The sequence below is a fragment of the Erpetoichthys calabaricus genome, chromosome 7 (genome assembly GCF_900747795.2).
Source record: "Erpetoichthys calabaricus chromosome 7, fErpCal1.3, whole genome shotgun sequence".
NCBI classification, from domain to species: Eukaryota; Metazoa; Chordata; class Cladistia; order Polypteriformes; family Polypteridae; genus Erpetoichthys; species Erpetoichthys calabaricus.
The window spans coordinates 18,197,297-18,211,638 of record NC_041400.2 but is presented as its reverse complement, the minus strand read 5'-3'; the positions used below and the strand labels follow the sequence as shown (position 1 = coordinate 18,211,638).

General features: G+C 37.8%; 1 protein-coding gene across 3 annotated transcripts in view; it reads left to right on the top strand.

Moving 5' to 3' along the window:
• tmem192 (transmembrane protein 192) overlaps positions 1–14,342 on the top strand; it is a 59,414-nt gene that overhangs the window by 28,457 nt on the left and 16,615 nt on the right. For all 3 annotated transcript variants that reach the window (XM_028805004.2, XM_051929840.1, XM_051929839.1), the window contains exon 5: positions 9,042–9,153. In XM_028805004.2, the coding sequence (XP_028660837.1) occupies positions 9,042–9,153 (112 nt within the window). The remainder of the gene's footprint in view (positions 1–9,041; positions 9,154–14,342) is intronic.

Sequence of the window (14,342 nt, the reverse complement as noted above, 5' to 3'; positions counted from 1 at the left end):
ATTGTTTGGAAGGAGCCTCCTTATACAAATCTTTTATTTGTAAAATTGTCGAGATGGTGGATTTTGACATGCTGTACATATTAGCGAGATCGGTCACACAAACACCACTCTCATATTTCCGCACAATTTCCTTCTTCATTTCGATTGTGATCGCTTTCTTTACCTTCGTTACCTTCTCTACCTTCCTTAGCAATTATAGAAAAAAATGATATAAATCACTGCACTGACCGAAATTATGTCCACAAACACATATATCTGGGCTCCGACTGACGCTTACAAACGCTCTTGGCTGTTTGTTTACAATCGTGCAAGCGGATACACGTGACCACATTCAGGTCGTAACACAAGATGTTGGTCGTAAATCGAAACAAAAAATTTGGTCGTAAATCAAGTTGTTTGCATGTCAGGCCGGTCGTATATCAAGGGTCGACTGTATTCAGAATAGTTGTAGCATTCATTAATTCACGTGGTACTAATATAATAATACAATTTTTCATTTTTAATGTTGATTTTAAGCAGTATTTATTTCTCAAGAAATGTCAATGCATGCTTCAAATTTAGTCTATACATATGGTAAGGTGAATCGGGTAGTCCGTGACAATTGTATCATTATTTATACATGCTAGGTTAAAACTCATGCCTCCTCCGCCAATTTTTTTAGTTGCTTTGGGTAGAAATACCCCCCCCTTTCAAAATAAAATTTCAGGCTCTGTAATTTATTAAAAGTAGGAGAAAAAATATGGTGGATCATTTAAGGAAGTGGTGCTTTCTTAGAGACTTAGCATTTGGGGAAGTGACTATAAATTAGAACAGCCACATCCCCTTTTGACTGATTTATTTTTTTTTGTTCAGTCTCTTAAGACTCAAAATACCATAGAAAGCTAAATTTAAATCACTTCTTCTACTATAGCTTTTCCAAAACTCGTTCCTGGGGACTTCCTGTGGCTGCAGGTTTTTGTTCCAAGCATCTTCTGGTTTTTATTGGACTCCTAGACTAAGTTTGTGAGCTGTTATTTTCCAGTTTCTGTGTTTTGGAGTCAATGTAGTAAATTTTTATTAAACTATACTAAAGTAATTATATGGGGATAATTAATATTTTTTTACACTTTAATAACATTTTCATCCTGATTTTCATTCTGCTTTTCCAAGTGGTCTTGTTATTTCAATCATTTTTTTTTTTACTAATTTGTGGGTCTGACGCTGAAGTAGTTGCAGCCTTTCATCATTCAGTATTGTTTGCCTGGATGTCTGCTCTGCTTGCTTTTAATTGTCATTATTAGGGTACAACAAAGGGAGCAAACTACACAGAAAAGGGTAAAATAATAGAAAAACAACAAAAGAGAGTTAAACATTTAAAGCTATAGTAAATATAGAAATTTCTAAATATCTTATAAATGTAAAAATCATACTACTGTGCATTTCTGAATATAGAATAAGAAAAGAGTAAAAACATAAATGAGATCAATAATTTTCAGTTGTTACTACTGATTGTGAATCTATTTGGAATGAAAACCTGCAGCCACAGTGGGTCTCCAGGACTGTTTGTGGACCACAATTCTACAATTTTAGGTTTTCCCTTTTTTCTGAAGGTTATTTCCATCCATTTCCACTAGTTTCATGTTTTTCCAACAGTCTGCACCATCTTGTGTCAGGTTTTGTATTACTTTGTGTTATTAAGTTCTTTTAATTTTAAACAATCTGCAATAATATCTGACGTGACACATTGATAAGCATGCACTTGTTTTTATAAGTACGGCAATATAAAATCCAAATTTCTGTTAGAATCTGTATGTTACTGAAGCTTGAGATGAACAGAGTAAACAAATGCAATGTGTGGACGATTAGAAGGACACCTGAATCGTCAAGAAAGTGTTGGGGTGCCATCTGGGTCACCTGTTTAAACCAAACATAAATAAATTCAAGGCCCACGAATGCCCAATGGTGTATACAGAGGTAATTTAAAATAAACTAAAGAAGAGTTTTCATGACGTCTTTAACAGGAATCAAACGGGTCTCCTATGGGACCTCCATGTTGTTCGCAATTCGTGCCCGATATGAGACACCATTGTCTGGTGGGGGGTTCATTCTTTTATAGTCCACCTGCCATTAAGGGTGAAGTCAATTGCCCTCAGTGGGAGGCTTCTCACTGCTGTGGGTGACAAATGATACAACAATGTTTGCAACTTTGCCCCCTTTACGCCCCAGGGTGGTATTGCTTACCTGTGATAAACCCGGAAGGTGATCGTCTGAAGCACGTGCATGACGAGTGTTAAGTTTTAGTCCTGGCTGCTATGTTTTTGTATATTTATACCATTGTTTTTTATTCAATAGCATTAAACTTTGTGTTCCCTACCTTCGATTTGACCAGGGTGCTATGACATTAGGATTTAGTATACTGCTTGTTTACATCTCATAAAAACATCCTAAGTGTCATCTTCTCTAAAATTTAGGATTATTACTGTTACAGCTTATGATGGTCAGTATAAAATAGGTTTGGCTGACAAAGCTGACGTCCAATGCACCTAAAAATGGGTGTCAAAAAAGACCTGAAAGAGACAGCATTAAGTCAGCACTCAAAGTCATTGTGGGGATTAAGAAAGGATGAAGGTTACCAAACGTTGGCGATTCTTTCTCAAATAAAAGGTTTCTGTTGTTGATTAATAATAATGAGCACAAAAATAATAATAATTGTTCATCTTTGTGCCTCATTGCATATTATTCTGCCATTTCAAACTGTTTTGAAAAAGTTGATAGTTGGTAGACCAGTAAAGATTTTCAAAATTAAAAACGTTGTAACATTTGGTGGGCTGCACCTGAGAGAGACGTACACACATACACACACACACACACACACACACACACTATGTAGTCTGTGACCCAGGGGAGATAGAAAAGGAGAGCACTTATCTGTTCAGATGCACTTTGTTGCAAAAATCTTTTGGCCTCGGCTTGTTTTTTACTAGGGATTCTCAATCCTTCAGAGAGGTTCAGAGAGGACCATAGTTCCTCCTTACATAGAAAGTAAGAATTCAAAGAAGGCACTTGGAAGGCTTAGCAAAGCTTATGTGTAGAGAAACACTGAGGAATGTTGGAGAGGGGTTCTAAAGCTGAGTAAAGCTGCCTTCATTACCTAAAACAGTTCTGGTGTTGGCCCCATACAAAATGATTAATGGCCATATCTTGTCAAAAGTATATTGAAATGGGAGGAGATTTGCAGTGAGTGATCAACAGACATGGAGGAAGTGGGAGACTTTGTGTGATGTCAACAGGTGAAAAAGTGAGAAGTCCACCCCACCAAACTGACACGGTGTTAGCCTTTGAAATTGTGCTCATAGGTCTACTACAGCTCTTATTGGTGTTTTGTTTGATATTTTGAGTTTCCATGTTGTTCATCTTTCCAATACGTATATGCAGTTTATAAAATGTTCATAACATGTAGGCTGTTGGCATTATTCCTGGTATGTAAAGGTACCAGAGAGCACTGTCTTTGTTGCAGTGTGAATTTAGAAATTAAGTTGAGTATGTCAGTGTTATAAGTTTGCACCAACAGTGAAGTGGCACGCGTTTAATGCCTTGGAAGTCTTGGATTGCAATTACAGGTGAGGGCACTTTATACATGTGATTGCATTTTTACTTTTTCGTATACGAAGTATTGTAATCATCCAAAAATTCGACCTCAAGATTTTGATGAAATCTTAACGTTTTAGACCTCCCTGAGTCCGAAAATAACATTTTTGGAATCATGTCTGTATGTCTGTCTCTCTGTATGTTTGTGTGTTTACGCTTCCACTTAGGTCAACCAAATTTTGCATACAAGTATTAGTTACAAAACGTAGATTTCTATCAACTTTTGAGCTTTTTCTGCTAACCGGAAGTGGTACTTTTTTATTTATGCAACTGCAGAGTCCGATTTATTCAACTTTACTTTTATGATTATTGTTCAATATATTATTCATTTGATTTGATTTGTTGTTGATGGTTATTTAATGTACATAATATAAAGTTATAATCATTGTCTTGTTGTTTACTCCTCAAATATCCATCCCCATATCTGAGTATACGAGAAAGTCTAAGGGAAACCACTCGCGATTTTTAATTTTTTTTTTTTTTTTTTTTTTTTTACAGAGTATTCAAATTTTCCTCATAATCCAAAATACATTATCTTTAGGTTGGCCATATTGTGGTTTTGAGGGAGTATGCCCAGTGTTGTATTGGTGTCCTTATTAGGGTTGTTTCTTGCATTATGCTGTGCATCTTTTCAACCCTGGGTTGGAATTCATAAATTCAAAAAACACTTTTGTGTCAATGATTTTTTGAGCTAGCTGTTGAGTATCTACAACTAGTTTTTAATGTCTGTGGTGATTGTAATGCTTAGTTTCCCAAATAATTGTTAATAGCTCTTTATTAGAATGTGGATTCAATATCCTAACTGAATCATAGTCAGGTTTTGAGATTTATGATGTGTAAAGAAGTATGTTTAAATATGTAGCATTCTGTCTTTTTCATAGTGTAGTGGAATAATAGGTAGTGCTTCCATTACATGTACCATATCTCTTTCTGGACTGACTTGATAATTACTTCCAGATGCTGCGAGTTATGACTATGAATCATTTTTAGCAGCGTGTGTTAGGCATGCATCAACATTACTCAGGTGCTCGACCATTCACAGTATTTATTATCATGGGCCAGAAATTTTAATCAAAATCATGACCAGTTGTATTTTTTGTAATTGCAGACTTTATTTTTGCTTTGATTCAGACCTGTACTTAAAATTGTGTTTAATTCAAAGCAAAACCTATTCTAAAATGTTTGCGTTATTTAATCATTAAGCGAAACTAAAATCGATATATATGTAAATGAAATTAATATAAAAGCTTGCCGATGTTTCTGGCAGATGCTTCTGCTTGAATTGGTTAAATTGTGAATATGTTATAAATTAAATGAAAATTTCGGTTTTATATATATTTTTTTCTTTAGCTCTCATATGATCATCATCCACACAAAAACAACAAACGGCGATTAAGGAAAGCTGCCTGTTTTGCAGGATACATTTAAATGGGCAGATTGAAAGTTAATCAGTTGTGTTTCATGGCTTCATAAGATACCTCGGCTCACTTCTACTCTTTGTAGTCCGTAGTTGTCACTGTTCAACATGAGGACAAGAGCTGTGCCAATGAAATTCAAAGAAGCCATTAGGAGGCGGAAGAACAAGAATAAAACCATTTGAGACATCAGTAACACCTTAGGATGACCTAAATCAATTGTCTGGAATGTCATGAAGAAGAAAGAACACACTGGTGAGCTCAGTAATCACAAAGAGACTGCTAGGCCAAGGAAGACCTCCACTACTGATGACAGAAGAATCTTGACTACTTCTTCTTTCAGTTGCCACAGCAGATCCTCCAAAATTGTTGTCCGCATATTGATTTGGCAAAATTTTACACCGGATGCCCTTCCTGACGTAACCCTCCCCATTTATCTGGGCTTGGGACCGGCACGAAGAAATACACTGGTTTGTGCATCTTGACTATGGTAAAGAAAGAGCCCCCAAACTCCTCTCTGACAGATCAGAAACAATCTTCAGGGGGCAGATGTGTGTGTCGGAGACGTCTTATCAGCTGAAGACTTCATACTGCAAGAGGCAAACCACTAGTTAGCCACAAAAACAGGATGACGAGATTACACTTTGAGAAAAAAGACTTCAGAGAGCCTGTAGAATTCTGGGAAAAGGTCTTGTGGACAGACAAGACAGCTATGAACCTGCATGAGAGTAATGGCAAGAGCAAAGTGCGTAGATGAAAAGGAACTACCAAAGATACAAAGCAGACCACCTCTTCTGTTAAACATGGTGGTAGGTGTGTTATGGCTTGGGCATGTGTGGCTGTCATAGGTCCTGCCACACTTCTCTTCATTGATGATGGAACTGCTGACGGCAGTGGCACAATGAATTCTGAGGTGTGGAGAAACATCTGATCTGCTCAAGTTCCAGTAAATGTCTCCAAATTCATTTGACAGAGCTTCTTTCTACAACAACATAATGATTACCAACATACTGTTGAGGAAACAAGAGAATGTTTCAAAGCTAAAAATGGGAAATTGCTGAATGGCCAAGCCAGTCATCCAATATAAATCCAATCGAGCCGGCCTTCCATATAGTGGAGAGAATCCCCTGAAACAAGCAAGGAGCTACCTTAGAGGCTTGGCAGAGCATCACCAGAGAAGCACCTTAGCACCTTCAAGCAGTCATTGTATGCAAAGGATATGTGACAAAGGTCTAAATATGCTGGCTTTAATAGGCCTGCTATTGCTTTGCCCCACACATTATGGAGGGCACTGTATATACTAATGTTTTGCATTATAAAAGATGGCATACTGCAGTTGTTAGCCCTGCTGTAAAGATCTCTAATGCAAATGCTCTTTTCACGTTTTAGTGAAGTGTTTGGGCTCATTATCGTTTTCAGAAAGAAATAATAATAAAAAAACATTCAATTTGGTAGCATCGTGTTAACGTCAAACACACCACCACACATTAAACTGGGGCTATCTCTCTATCTGCAACTGGCTTAGCAACAGATGTAGCTAGCCCAGATAGTTTATTCTTATTATAATCTATTCAAACAGTATCTTAATGTGAAGCCTGTATTTCAATTGTTAGTAGACGGCCTTACTTTACACATTAAGGCTTATCTCACAAGGACCAGGGTTCAGCTGAATTTTGACATTAAACTTCAGTGTGTTATGTAGCATAACTGTGAATTTTAATTTTTACTTTTGAGGTCACTGCAATACTTGAAATCCATTTAATTATTAAAGGTGTAAGTGAAATTTATTAAGTGAGTTATTTTTTTCTTTCTTATTAGGTGTAATACAGTAGGTTGAGAATTGTTTGCATATAGGGATCTAAAAACTTTGTTCCTTTTAATTTTCATAATGATTAATCAATTGCAGTATTTTGTAAAAGTGATTCACAGTACTTAATACTTTAAAACCTATTGTGATTCAAGTACGAGATAATGTTGCATTGTGGGGACCCTGGGGTCCCAGCACTAATAAGTGTACCATTTTAACCAGAAGAGTGAAGATAATAGTAGACACACCCATGGCAAAAGATATGTGATAAGCATGTGTTAATGTGCAGCAGCACGTAGAGCTCCTGCCAAAAAAGTGAAAAAGAAATTGAAGTTTTGTCACAAAGGGGTGCCAGAAAAAAACAATGGGTAATGAAGTATAGGTAATCTCAAAGCCATATATCAGTGTTCGTAAAACAACTCCTCATTAAGTTTTCTAAATGAGCACTTAGTGTGTGAACTTAGAGTTGCATTCACAGATAATGAATGAGAAGTGAATTTACAGAAAATATCATCTGCTCAAGTTTTATTAGATATAAACAAATTAAACTGAAAGCTGTCCATTGTGTTATTTCACTCAGACTCTGAATTAAATTCCGACTTTTAGAGGTGTGACCAAATTCTAACCTCCTTTTGTCTCAGATTGTAACTTTGCCTTGATATTGACTCTGCGGGACCTCTATTTTTATTTTAAGTTCTGGTGTCATTGGTGTGTTAATAGACCATTAGCCTCATGCTGAACGGACTCCCCTTATTCACTGCTCCGTCTAGAGTAGTAGTAGCATTTCCTGCTTTGCCAGATCACTGTCTCATTTACCTCACCTGGATTGGCCCTCTTGCATTGTCAGTTTTGCAGTGGCTAATACAGTAGATGTGATGTATTACTTGAAGATGGAAGAAGCAAAGTCAGCCAGTTTTAAAGAATTTTAAAATATATTAAAGATATTTCAGTCTTCGTTAACTGAATTTCCATCAGATCTTTCTGCATTGCTTTCTTTCTCAATTTTTGTTTTTATTTTGGTATTAATGGTGAATGTGATTACTGCGGAAGAAAATAATAATAAAATTTGAGGCCAGAACTATGGAAGTGATATTAATGTGTGTTGCATTATAAAACTGTGATAGACAGAATAAAATAACACAATCAAGCTGCTCTAAAAGGCAAAAAGAACTCGGGTTTTGAAGTCTTGCCATGATAATACTGAGTCTTGCATGGGATGCATTCCTCACATCTTCAGCATTAAGAAAAACTGAAGTCATTACCTTTTAAGCTCATTATAGCATTGTAATTTGTAATGAAATGAAAGGAAACTTCATTACACTAACACCATACTTTTTTGTTTTAAAAGAAAATTCTAAAAATAATGCTAACCTTTCCATATCACTGCTACAGTAATATCTATTCATGTTATGTAATGAACCTTTGATTTAACTTTGCTTTATTTTATATTTTGTGACTATGTATGTATGGTAGAAATGAAATTTTGCTATTTTGTATTGTTCTTTGAAGTTTCTTCCAAATTATTAGTCTTATAATTTCTTAGGAAACCTAGAAACAAATAACTGGGGAAAAAAATTAAAAAAGAGTACAAAATCTTTGTTATTCTTATTTGGTTGATACCTTTATCAAGCCAACTTACAACATTGCACACACAGTTTCTTACAATTCCTTTGTTTTTCCAGTTGGAGCACAAGCAGGTGAAGTGACCTGCTCATACTTTCCAGAGTAACATGTGCCTTTAAGATGAGTTAACTGAAAAAATTTTTAAAGAAATGTTCTTTTTAGATGGTTTGGGAGAGTATGGGGGTGAGCATGAGGTTGCTGGAAAGGCATGTGTGGCGCTCCCGATATCTTTGCAAAAGGACAAAGGTCCAAGTCTTTAGAGTCCTGGTGCTTCCTGTCTTACTATATGGCCGCGAGACATGGATGTTATCCAGTGACCTGAGATGAAGACTGGACTCCTTCAGTTCTGTGTCTCTTCAGAAAATCCTTGGGTACCGCTGGGATGCCCACATAGCACCTGGCTGCGGAAGATAGATGGTCATTTCTGGAGGGTGGGACTGGACCGCATTTCTGCTAACCAGGATCCCAAGCTGTTTCATCATGTGGTGGGTGCAGCAACGCGCTGTACCAGTGCATGCTCCTCAGCCTGACCTGACCTGTCTTTTTTTCTGTTTTTTTTTTTTTCCCAGTGAAAGTGTGCAAGTTTAACAACGAAAAACCCGCCCCAGACATCAGTCAGGAAGAACGATCAAATACCTATTCAAGTAGTAGAATCCTCACAAGCACAGAGACTGGATTTAGGTAAATTTTTATTTTAAATGGACAATATCATTTTAGTAGATATTTTCTATTAAGTTTTTTTTTTTTTTTTTAGTCTGTTATAACATATTGATGTTGTTACAGCAGAAAATTTATGGAAAGCTGAAAATACAGTTGTCATTGGCTTCTTATAAGCCCTTTAAATATGTTTGAGAAGTTTTCTAAATCTTGGAATTTTTTATCTTGAACATTTATAAATTTATGAATGTACAGTGTATTGAGATGTTTTTGTGTTGGGTCTGATTTTCCAAAGACAAAATTTTATCCATCCAATATACAAAAGCTTTTCAATGTTTAATTTAAATTTTGTGCAGTACACTAAGAAATTCATGAACTTGGTTCTAAATAATATGAAAACCTTTTGCAACAAAGTATCTCCAGAAGTACTGCTTGAGAATTATTAAGTGAATATTGCTGTAAACATTTATTTTTCCCTCTACCCACCACACTCTCTTGTTGGAGACATAGTTGAGAAAACCACTTTACAGATTTTACAAAGAAGATAAAAATTGCTTTCTTTAACTGTATTTGTTATTAGAAGATATTGTCCCACAGATGGCCTTTGATATTAGGTAATTGTCATAACCTAGACGTTCTTTCAAACTGTTGTGACCTATAGGGGGCATCACAGAGCCCTAAACTCAACACATAACCACAAAGAGAAGTCCCAGTTTCAAATTAAATAATTTCATTACAAAGAAGTACCTCTAAGCATCTTCCTCTTCCAGATAGTAAACTCTTTCTCTTCTCTCTCTTTTTCTTCTTCACTTCACTTCTCCCAGAAGAGCTTTGTCCTTCTTCCACACCTGACTCAAACTCACCTAGGTGAGGCAGAGTGGGTTCCTTAATTCTGGACTCAGGAGTGCTTCTGGCGATGCCACAGTTCACCCAGGAAGCACTTCTGAGTCAGGCAGAACCCCCTTAAAATAAGGAATCCTCCTCCCCTCAGCACCCCCAGGGGCTCCCAAGAAACTCCCATACAATCCTGATGGTGTGTACATGGGGCATTTTGCCATAGGGATGCTGTGATCTGTCATGGTGGGGGAGTACATGGCCCTGGAAGGCAGCTTCCCTCCATTCTTTGTTATAAAGGTCTCCAAACTTATGTCCAATATGACAGTTTTGTAATAGATTTTTATAGTAAATAAGAATATCAGCATTAAATGCCAACCTGTGCATGATTATGCATTCAAAATAGCAATGTGAATAAAACGTTTTATGTAAAAATGTGTGCCAGGGAAATATTGCAGCTCATTGTTGACACCCATCCATTCTTTTTCTTAACCCGCTTATCTATGGTAGGGTTACTGGACAGCTGAGGCCTTTTCCAGCAATCACTGGGTGCAATGCAGGGTACCAGTCCGCCACGGGGTGAACGCACACACACACACTCACATAAAAACACACACAAAAATTATGTGTTGACGGATAGGAGAATGACAAAAGTTATTTTCTCCTTCTAGCCTGGCCAATTTCAGGAATGTTATATCACCTAGCCAGCATTTCTTTGGACTGTGGGAGTAAACTCACACAGACACAGCAAACCATGCAAATTCCATACAAGGAGCACTGGGGATATTAAAGCCAGTCTCCTTGCTGGGAGACAGCAGCACAACCACTGGGCCAACATGCCACCCTCATTGTTGATATATTCTTCTTAAACACTTTAATTCACTCTGTTTTTCAGAATAAGTTTAAAGGCCATGTAACATTACAGGTTTCTTCCAGCAATTTTCATTCGTAGCCTTCGTTTGCATTGTCTTAGCAAGATGGAGGCAGTCAATGGCGCATTCCCGTGAAGTCATTCTCATAAAGTGACATGCTCTGTGACTCATTCCAACTTGTCTGCAACTCACTCCAATAAAATCAAACTTTAGTCGAAGGGGCAGGCTCTGTGTGGATGAGAGTTTACAACTAATTAATACTCAGCGAGCAACGTTGTGTTTTGGATCTCTGGAACAGAAGGGAAGCTCATCTGTCTGATGTCTCATGTTTTATGTACCACAACAGAATGGAGAAAAGGGGCAAAGATTACAGCTGAACCCGCCGTACCTATTAATCCTTCATACAACACCGGCTTCGTAAGGCAGTACATTATTGGACGTCAGAAAAAGAGGCGAGCGAGACTGTTCTAGAAGTTCAGCAAGTGTTTGGTAATTGTGTTATGGGCAGGAATTTTAAGTCATTTAAACTGACGTGCTCTGGTGAGAAGAACAGCCACTGTGGTCGGCAAATCTGATACAGCCATGACTAGAAGATGCATAATGAGACTTTGCGTTACATTAATTCTGAAAAAAAAAAAAAGTGTTTCAAAATTCAAGTAGATGGTTCCACAGATAATGACTAGAGGAGCTAATGGTGTGATCCCCTTTTAAGATACCTTTGGATGATCATGATAGAGTGGGACCTGTGAACACATATTAGGTAAAGTGAGTACATTTTGGAGGAATTCAAGAGTTTTCGTTATAATGCATCCTTAATACAGAAGAATTCTTGAACTTGACTGAGCATTGAGATATGTGTTTATTTTATCCAGCCCATGTATAGTACTGTTTCTTTTGGTTATATATTTAAATTTGTAAGCATTAATAAGATGGTAAAATGTGGTTTTTATGATAGCTTCGGGTCAATTTCAGTAGCTTTGATTTTAAGTAGAAAGGACAAGGTTAGAAAGGGCACTAAAAGTAAAATCAGAATTTGTTGCCTTCTTAAGAAGTTAGGAATAGCCGCAAGAATTGCTTTGATTTACTGTAGTTTAGCTACAAATAATTACCACTCATTCAGTTTTTGGATGTTATCAAAGCATTAAACATTTCTGAAACAACATGAATATAATATGTTTGCAAAAAGACCTGTGTGCTGTTAGCATAGCTTTTAATGTACTGTTTGTAGGATTTTGCCCATGTGTGGCGTAGATCTGAAGGAAGATGGGCCCAAATATTAACCCCTCAGGATTGCCTGAGGAATCAGACCTGAAATTTAATGTGCATCTATTAAAGTAACGGTAAAGCCACTCCTGTCTAATAGCAGAGGTTCATATGCCTTGTATTCATTGAACTACAGCACCATAGAAAAGTCTTAAATATAATACAATGCAATACAATACAATACAATTTATTTTTGTATACAGTAATCCCTCCTCCATCGCGGGGGTTGCGTTCCAGAGCCACCCGCGAAATAAGAAAATCCGTGAAGTAGAAACCATATGTTTATATGGTTATTTTTATATTGTCATGCTTGGGTCACAGATTTGCGCAGAAACACAGGAGGTTGTAGAGAGACATGAACATTATTCAAACACTGCAAACAAACATTTGTCTCTTTTTCAAAAGTTTAAACTGTGCTCCATGACAAGACAGAGATGACAGTTCTGTCTCACAATTAAAAGAATGCAAACATATCTTCCTTTTCAAAGGAGTGCGCGTCAGGAGAGAGAGAGAGAGAGAGAACAAAGCAAGCAGTCAAAAATCAATAGGGCTGTTTGGCTTTTCAGTATGTGAAGCACCGCCGGTACAAAGCTGTTGAAGGTGGCAGCTCACAACCCCTCCGTCAGGAGCAGGGAGAGATAGAGAGAGAGACAGAGAAAAACAAACTGAAAAATCAATAGGTGCCCTTTGAGCTTTTAAGTATGTGAAGCACCGTGCAGCATGTCGCTTCACGAAGCAGCTGCACACAGAAGATAGCAACGTGAAGATAATCTTTCAGCATTTTTAGACGAGCGTCCGTATCGTCTAGGTGTGCGAACAGCCCCCCTGCTCACACCCCCTACGTCAGGATCAGAGAAAGTCAGCGCAAGAGAGACAGAGAAAAGTAAGCTGGGTAGCTTCTCAGCCATCTGCCAGTAGCGTCCCTTGTATGAAATCAACTGGGCAAACCAACTGAGGAAGCATGTACCAGAAAGTAAAAGACCCATTGTCCTCAGAAATCCGCAAACCAGCAAAAAATCTGCGATATATATTTAAATATGCTTACATATAAAATCCGCTGATCGAGTGAAGCCGCGAAAGGCGAAGCGCGATATAGCGAGGGATCACTGTAGTCCAAAATCACACAAGAAGTGCCGCAATGGGCTTTAACAGGCCCTGCCTCTTGACAGCCCCCCAGCCTTGACTCTCTAAGAAGACAAGGAAAAACTCCCAAAAAAACCTAGTAGGGAAAAATGGAAGAAACCTTGGGAAAGGCAGTTCAAAGAGAGACCCCTTTCCAGGTAGGTTGGGCATGCAGTGGGTATCAAAAGAAGGTGGTCAATACAATACAATACACAGAACAGAACAAATCCTCAATACAGTATAAAAAGAAAAATTTTAGAAGTACGGAGCAGAATTTAACAATAGATGATATCACATAAGAAGATTTGGATATATTTAGAGTCCTGGAGAACTCATCCATCAAGCTGCCTCCCCCATTTGGCCATTCCATGGCTGAAACAGCGCTGGGCCAGCCAATCCGATGAAAGGACCCCTCCTTCCCATGATTCCTGCGATCCTCCATCAGGGATGACTTTACCTTAGGCAGGCAAAACAACTTGACAGGTGGGCCGTGGCACCAAGTGCCACATTTGAGTACTGAGAAGAGAAACGGAATAGGTGAGGGTTAGTATCCAATTCGAACTATCATGTTACTTATGTTTTAGTGCTAATGACTAACAACAGAGATGCAGTCTGTACAGTTAATCAGCAGCTCTAGTCAGGGTGTGCTAAACTGAAGTAGTGGGTCTTCAGCCGGGATTTAAAAGCTGAGACCGAAGGGGCATCTGTTATAGTAGCAGGCAGACCATTCCACAGTTTAGGGGCCCTGTAACTAAAAGCTCAACCTCCCATTGTTTTATTAATCCTTGGAATCATAAGCAGACCGGCATCTCGAGATCTTAATGTGCGTTATGGTTTTTAATGTCATGATAAGTTCCGACAAGTAAGCCAGACCTTGGCTATTTAATGCTTTATATGTTAAAATGAGGATTTTGAAATCTGCCCTAAACTTAACCGGGAGCCAGTGTAAGGATTTAAGAACTTGAGTTATGTGTTCGTATTTTCTTGTTCTTGTAATAATTCTTGCAGCCGCATTTTGGATTAACTGGAGGCTCTATAGAGAACAGTTTGAACATCCAGTGAACACCGCATTGCAGTAGTCAATCCTACTACTAAATGCAAGCAGTATGAGAAGAATATTAC